The sequence below is a fragment of the Solanum dulcamara genome, chromosome 7, assembly GCF_947179165.1.
Source record: "Solanum dulcamara chromosome 7, daSolDulc1.2, whole genome shotgun sequence".
NCBI classification, from domain to species: domain Eukaryota; kingdom Viridiplantae; phylum Streptophyta; class Magnoliopsida; order Solanales; family Solanaceae; genus Solanum; species Solanum dulcamara.
The window spans coordinates 61,575,289-61,583,702 of record NC_077243.1 but is presented as its reverse complement, the minus strand read 5'-3'; the positions used below and the strand labels follow the sequence as shown (position 1 = coordinate 61,583,702).

At 33.6% G+C, this 8,414-nt stretch overlaps 1 protein-coding gene across 1 annotated transcript; it reads right to left on the bottom strand.

Moving 5' to 3' along the window:
- Positions 1 to 6,609: 6,609 nt before the first annotated feature.
- Positions 6,610 to 7,920, bottom strand: LOC129894774 (V-type proton ATPase subunit G 1-like). Its single transcript, XM_055970420.1, has 3 exons — positions 7,833 to 7,920; positions 7,658 to 7,758; positions 6,610 to 6,753 (listed from the first exon to the last, which is right to left on the bottom strand). Exons 1-3 carry the CDS (start codon positions 7,918 to 7,920, stop codon positions 6,610 to 6,612), a joined length of 333 nt encoding a protein of 110 aa, XP_055826395.1.
- Positions 7,921 to 8,414: the final 494 nt, after the last annotated feature.

The following is an 8,414-nucleotide window of genomic DNA, read 5'->3' as shown; positions in this document are numbered from 1 at the left end:
AGTGGGAAGCCTTGAATATAGACTTAGTTACAGGTTTGCCTCATACTCATAGGCAACATGATTCTATTTGCATAATTGTTGACTGAATGACTAATTAGACTCATTTTCTTCCTGTTAAGACTTCATATTCACCCGAGGATTATGCTAGATTGTATATTTGAGAGTTGGTTAAGCTTCATGGTATTCCATTGATTGAGATACTCAGTTTACATCTCAGTTTTGGAGGTTCTTCCAAAAAGGTCTTAGTACTCAAGTGAAGTTTAATACAATTTTTCACTCACAAACGGATGATAAGGTCGAGTGGACCATTCAGACATTGAGGATATGTTAAGAGCATGTGTTATTGATTTTAAAGGAAATTGGGATGATCCTTTTCCATTAACAAATTAATAATACTTATCATTTTAGCATTGAGATAGCTCAATTTGAGGCTTTGTATGACAGGCGGTGTAGATCTCATATCAGTTGATTCGAGGTTGGTGAATTTGCATTGATAGGGCCCGAGTTGGTATTTGAGGATATGGAGAAGGTTAGACTCATTAGAAAGAGATTAAAGATAGCTCAAAGCCGATAAAAGTCCTATTCGGATATGAGAAAAAGGAAACTTAAATTTGAGGTTAATGATTAAATTTACTGAAAATTTTATCCATGATGGCTGTGATGTGTTTTGGTAAGAAAGGGAAGCTAAGTCCCCACTATGTTGGCTCATATCAGATTTTGAGGCGAATTAGTAAGGTGGCCTATGAGTTGGATTTACCTTCTGATTTGGCATTGGTGCATCCGGTGTTTCATGTATCTTTGTTGAGGAGATTGTTGGTGATCCTAGCTCCATTGTGCCATTGGATAGTATTGAAGTTAAAGAGAGCCTTTTATATGAGGAGGTTAAGATTGAGATCTTGGACCATCAAGTTAGAAAGTTGAGAAACAAAGAAATAGCTTCAATTAAAGTGTTATAGAAGAACCAAGAGGTTGTGGAAGCTACATGGAAAATCGAAGCCGATATAATGTCCCATTATCCATATCTATTTTCTTCGGTGCCTAATTGAGGTATTTATTTCCTTCATGATCCAATAGCCCAAAATCATATGTTTCAAGTTATTCTCATAGTTCATACGAATTCATGTTCATGAAATGAGTTTTAATGTCATATTTTTTGTTGAAATTAAAGATTTCTTATTTTATGCATTATTGAGATATTTTTGCATTCATGTTCCTTTCCTTTTCCATTCATGCTAGATTAGGTCTCATTCGAGGATGAATATTCCCAAGGGAAAGGTATTGTAAGACCTAAAAGTTGAAAAGATGGAAAACGAGGAACAAAAGATGAAATTCCAAAAAAATACAGTTTTTGGCCCAGGTGATGACCATGAAAGCCATCACGGGCCGTATTGATTACCACAATCCATAGTGTACCACCGTGATGGAGTTTCAGAAACTTGAAACCTGCAGGAAAGGGACCACGTGTTGTGGTAAGCTCCACGAGTCATGGTGCCCTCTATGGTGACTCCTCCCCTAAGACCCTCACAATTTATTCCAAGGACAGGACCACGATTGAACCCCTATGGGAAGTGTTTCCCTTCACAAACCATGGTGTTCCATGGCGATCACTCCTGCAAACTCTCATGTAATGTCCCTCACCATAGGTCGTGGTGTCCTTTACGGAGTACTATTGTCTCCAAGAAGGGGTCCCTCTAGATTTTATTTTTAACCAAGTTCAAGAAATTGACCACGGACACCACTATGGGCCGTGGTGAGTTTCGCAAACCGTGGTGGGTCCTTTGCATAGCCCCAACTTTCAGTTTTAATTAGAGTTATTTTAGTCATTTTCTTATATTTTATTAATGAATGTGGACAGTTTTTGGGACTAGATTCCTACCCATTAACTATCCTGAAGTCTTCTAAACCTCTCATTCTCTTCATAATTTCCAAAATCACAAAACTTTCTCTCCCAAGTTTTCTCTCGCAGTCTTCTTCTCCCTCAAGTAATTCAAAAGGGTTCTTCAAGGTCAAGCTTTCATTCTCATAAATTTACGGCTCATCAAGGTCAAGGTATGTGGGACTTCATCTATTGGGTACCTTTCACCCATGGAATTCCAAAGATTTCTTCTTAATTTCTCTTATGATTTCCTCAATTAAAAGCCCTAATTGCATGATTTTCATTGGGTCTTCTCAATTATGATATAATTCAATGTAATTAGTCTAATTATGTATAATTCACATCATATGCATGATTTTAAGTTGAATTTTAATGACCCAAGCTATATTGCTAGTTTCAAGTATGATTTATGAGATATGATCATGATTTTAAAGTTATATTATATAAAAACTTTATGAATGAGTTAAAGATGCTTTATGCAAAGAAGTTTATGAATGATGATTCTATAATGTTTCAAGAAATGCTAATGATAGGGCAATCTAAGCCCCTAAAGATGTCTATGACCAAAAGATATGTAATGATGGAAAGCCTATACCCACATTGCATGAGTTATACGATAGATGAGCTAATCCTATGCTTTTACTATGATGATGCTAGATGAGTTATACTTATGATGTTTTATAAAAATGGATTGATATTACTTATTATATTTCCGTATAATGTTTATAATCATATTTTATGAGTTCCGTTGGGATGTTGACAAAGCATTGAGAGGAATTTTAGGTGGGTTTCGGTCCGATAACGCAATTAGTTACCCAAGGAAATCCTAGTAGCAACCTTTAGTCCCAAACTATGTTGCCTGCATAGGTTTACATATGCCAATATGGCGAAGCTAGTTGATCCACATAGCTTTGTTAAAAGAGTTACATAATGGAGTAGCCCTGACAAAGTAGCCTCCCTTGTCTCGATGCAGGATTCATCGGATTCCATGTATTAGCTTGCATGATCTTATATATCGGTTAAATGTCTTATCCCACACAGCTTCAGTTGAGTTATGAGTTCTCAAGATGCTTATGAGATTCTTTTGATGCATTAACCAATGAGATAAAGGTTTTAATATTTTTATGATTTTACACATGCTTTGAAGATATTGGTCTAGCATCCAATAATTCATATTGATTATGTACTATGTTTATTGTTCATGTATATTCTCACGTACTTAGTGAATTCTATGGACTAATGCTTAGTTTTTGCCTATATTATATTATAATGTAGGGACCGACGATCATGTACATCCTCCTCCCACTCGTGGCTAGAGTTTTGTTATTAGCTCCTAACTATTGATTAGTCCTCACAGTTCAAGTACATGACGTTTATTTCTTATCTTGACAGTTTTTACTTTATTCTCTTATGTTGTCTATATGAGTGAGTTAGGAACTTGTCTTATGCTCCAATCGAGTTATTAGAGGCATGTTAGATGGTAAAGGAGTCTATGTTATCATTTCACATTTTGAGACTTATGTTCTATTTGAGACTATGTTCTCATATCTTTGATCTTGTTTATTAACTTCATTTACCTTATGTATGCTCATTAACGTATGCTAAGAGCTTGGTTGGAGTCCTTCGATATTCTAATCACCATGTTACGACTAGGCCCTAGGTTTGGTCATGACAATAGGACATTTAACCAACATATAAGACCATGCGAGCTATAACATAAAATTCAATGTGCCTTATATCGAGAGGGGAAGGCTACTTTCCTAGGGTAGATTCTATGATGGTACTTCCTCTAACTTTATGCTATATGTGGATCGACTAGCTACACCATTTTGACATCATAAACCTACACGAGCAACGTAGTTAGGGACTAAAGGTTGCTACTAGGATTTACTTGGGTAGTTACTATGGCTACTAGACCGAACCCCATCTTAAAGTACTCTCGGTGCTTAGTCATTATCCCAACAGCACTTCATGAAAATATGGTCATTAACATTATTAGGAAAGACAATACTAGCTATCAATCCTTATCATAGTAAAATCATAAAAATAGCTCATTAACATGATTGATTTATAAGAATCTATAAGTCGGTGAGAACTACCTTATCACCTCTTTAACATAATTGTGTGAGAACTATCTTATCACACCATAATTTCTTGTTAAAACATCATTAAAATATCATTCATAGTCTTTCAGAAGTCATTCATAAGCTTTGATAAGCATTCATAAAACTATCATTGAAATCACTAGGAATTGGTGATCACAATTTATTTAAAACTTACTTGAAACTAGCATATAGCATGGGTCATTGAAATTCATCTTGAAATCATGCAATATGTTGTGAATTATGAATAATTTGATCAATAATCATAAGATATATCATAAGTGAGAAGACCCAATGCAAATTCATGAAATTAGGATTTTTAATAGAAGAATTCATAAGAGATTTTGAGAGAAAACCTGAGATTCCAAGAGTGACAGAGACCATGGATGAATTTCAGCATACGTTGATTCTTTGAATCCCTAACCTTGCTCTTGATTGGAGACTTGATTTGAGTTTTCTTGAAATTTGCTTGAGGAAGAAGAAAGCTCTTGAGAGAAGACTATAGAGAGAAGATTTTGGGTTTTCAGTATTTAGGTGAGAATGAGAGGGTTAAGAGAGTTTAGGGTAGTTAATAGGATATAATAAACCCCCCAAAACCGTCCACATACACTAATTAGATCATAAGAAAAAGACCAAAATACCCCTAACTTAAACAGAGTAGGCCACCTGGACGGAAGGCCCACCACGGCCTGTGAATCTCACCATAGCCCGTAGTGGTGGTCATGGTGATGGAATCAGTTATGGGTCGGAAGGGGTGACCTCACGGAGGCCACCACAGCTCGTGGTTCCCCTTGTGGGTCCTCACCCTAACTCAAGGGTCTTGGGGGTCGAGTTCACAAGAGGCTTCACGGCTCGTGAAACTCTCTACTAGCTGTAGAGCCCTCCATAGATCCCCCCCTTAACTACCCTGATGTTTGACACTTACACGAGCCTTCACCACGAACCGTGATGCTTAGTATGGCACGTGGTCAGTATCTGGTGCAAAATTTTCTGCAACTTCCTTCAATGCCTCATTTTTCGACTTTCAAACTTTCGAAGTCTTACATCATTGCATTACCATGATTTATGACATGCATTGCATATTCTCTATACACAGTACATTCCATGTACTAGCACATACTTTTGCCTATATTGTTTCATAAAATAGCATACCACGCTCATGCCCATCCTCGTGGCCAGTTCGGATTTCACTCAGAGTTACTACTTTTGGTGAGTTCTCATGATTCGAGGGCGTAACTGCTATATCTTTCCTTTATGTTCAGACTTATGTACTTCTTTATGTTTTGGTGAGCTAGGACTTGTCCTATTCCCCATTTAAGTTTAGTAGAGGCATTTTCAGACTATAGAAATATGTTTTGCAACACCTTATCCCAAATCATGCATAATTTCTCATCTTCAAATTAAATTCTCTCAAGTTTTATTTGTTCTACTCTTCATAAGTATTGTAATTCATTGTCAACTTATTGTGCATTTAGAAGAGAGGAGAAGATATTATTTAGTGAGGTATTATATTGAGAGGTTGTGTCATAACTCATATTTTTGGTGGGCAACGGAAAAATCTAAGAGTCATTGTTAGTGAATATGTAAAACTGACTCTCATCCATTGTTTGGTGAATAGTGAAAACCTATCTAGTAAAAATAAGAGGTGAACACAGAAAATCACAAATATTATACTTGTTAAAAAATAAAAAAAAGTTAAAAGAGATGGCCTCCTTACGGCCCAAGAAAATTGGACTAGGATATCACATTGGTTTCCAGAACTAATATAAAAATTCTAGTGTCATTAATTTATTACTTTCATAATTGATCCCTTACTATTTATTGTGATTTATAAATGTGCAGATCGTAGAACTAACAATTGTGTGCACACTGAGTTGTTATCAGTTGACTGGATTTGGAGAGTAATAGACTAAATTTTAACATGCTTACAATTAATCTTCCCTTCTCCCTTTTGTACTTTCATATGAAAATTTTGTTTGAACATGTGATTTAAATTTCTAAATTGTATTTTTTTTGGCTCATAAACATGAAAGTCCCACAATTTGTGAAAAATTACATATAAAAAAAAACTTCTCCAACTCTTGTACAATCTTATCAAATGACCAAATTATAGTTTATAAATAAGGTATCAATATATCCTAATTAAGACACCACATTAATGAATTATATATCTTCATGTTCCTTTGACAAATAAATGTTTGTGATTACCGGTTATTATTACAAACTTAAAAATCCATATATTTTTACAAAGATTCACTAATCAACAATAGTAATTTCTATCTAAACTTTCATATAATTTATCACATGGTACATACAATTTCGTCACGTTGAATTTAAATATTTTTTTCATAATTTAAACTTATGAGTCAAGTTTTATATTTTAAAAAAAATTACAATTTGGAGTCCCATAAACAAACTCTGATTTCTAATCAACCTTTAAATTGGTGTCCCAAATCCTTTGTTCAAATGCTATTAAGTGCATATACTTTCTTTTAATAACTTAAACAACGTAACACAGAACAAGAGGAAAATTAAGTGTTTTCCGTAACATATAATCATGGCTTGAAGTTCTCATGATTTTCTTTTATAATATAAAAGCTATAACCCTTGATTTTCCTATGCCTGGATCAATCAAGCTTTAATAGTTGTAATGTACTTGGTGAGCATTGCAATGACTTCAGGAGATACTTCGGAGGCTGCGTTATTCAGATGTTGAATCTTTTGCTCCGTTTCTACCTCAAGCCTCTTTTCGGTTGAGTCTGAACTTCCACTCGTCTGTATATAAATCCAATCAACAATGAAGTATTTAATTGATCAAAGATGAACATGAATATCCCAAGTCTTTTTAAGTATGGAGTAGTTAAATACTAATTTGTAACATGATATACTCCCTCATCTTCAATTTGTTTGTTTGATTTTGAATTAATACAAAATTTAACCAAGTAAATTTTTTTTTTTTTTGAATTTTATGATCTTAACTACAGAGACGTAAAAACGTAAAATGTGTCAAACAACCCCTTAATTTTACGATTTTAAATATGTTATGTGGAAAGTTATAATTAAAAAATTGCTAAAAAAAAAAAAGAAAAAAGAAAGAGGCATTCCCTTAATACACAAACTAAAAAGAAAATAGACAAATTGAAATCGAGGAAGTATAATTTTTATCACAAAATAACATTTATTACTTAATGTTTTCTCGTAAATCAGTTTTTTGAAAAAACTTCTCTAGAAAAGTACTACTTCTGTTCCATATTAGATGGACATTTCCAACTTTACATGGTGATTAAGAAATCATTAATATATTGAAAGACTTTATCATTTTGCCCTTTATTTATATTAATGCAATATATGTAGAGTATAGAAATAGCTAGTATTGAGAATTGTTTACATTCAAAACACCATATTAATTGTAAGGCTAAAATAAGAAACATTTAATTAATTTTATTTTAATTTAATAAGTGATCAAGTAATATAAGACAAATATTTTTAGTAAAACGCCCATCTAATATGGGACGAATGTAGTATCTAACTCACTTCCACGTCGTCATTTTATAGGGAATCAGATTAATCAATTTTTCCTTTAACAATTTTTTTTTTTTGAAAGAATTAAATATTTTAATTGCAAAAATCAACTTAATTGAATCAAAGAGAAAAGACGAATTAATTAAAAGAGGAAAACCTCATAAAGTTTCTGTTTGTATTCAGCTTCCAAATGGGAACGATAATTTGACACTTCCATCTCAGCCTCTTCTATTGCTTGCCTCAACCTTGTCGTTTTAACTAAAGATTACCAAAACACATAAATCCTCACAAAGAAGAAGCAGCTTACGTTCCAAAATACACTAAAAATTTACCATTTCTTGCTGCATACACAATTTGTTGTGCTTCCTGTTCAGCAGTGAGTAGCATTTGAATGCCTCCTTGTCCTCTCATTGAATCCATCGCTGCTTCTAAGCCTGAATACCATAAGTAGTGTTGAAGTCAAAAAATTTCACTAAATAGGCTTAAAATATGAAGAAGTAAACATACGAAGAAGACGAAGAGAATTCAATATCTACTATATATACATTAGAAATAATTTTAACCATGTATAAACAATGTAATCTTCCGCCAGTTCGAATAAACCCCTAGGCCCCTATTATCTCGCCCCGACACAAGGCAACCTTAGTAACTGAAGAATTTGAGTTCTACGTAGTAACTGAAAATATATATAAGCTATCAGATGATTTACAAAGTAATACCAGGTAACTCTGGATGATAAATATTATCATTACCTAGCTTTAATAGGATTTTAATTATATAATAAGTTACTTAATTGTGTAAATATTTTTGTCATTACATTGCTTGAACTTAACCTCTTTTTTTAACCATACTAAGTAGGATTACCAATTTTTTTTCTCCATATTTTTTGGTCATATAAACAGACGAAAGAAGGG

Coding starts and splice junctions, on each gene's coding strand:
- LOC129894774 (XM_055970420.1), bottom strand. CDS start 7,920: ATGGATTCAATGAGAGGACAAGGAGGCATTCAAATGCTACTCACTGCT. Junction 7,759..7,832: donor TGTGTATGCAGCAAGAAATG/GTAAATTTTTAG, acceptor GGTAATCTTTAG/TTAAAACGACAAGGTTGAGG. Junction 6,754..7,657: donor ACAAACAGAAACTTTATGAG/GTTTTCCTCTTT, acceptor ATTTATATACAG/ACGAGTGGAAGTTCAGACTC.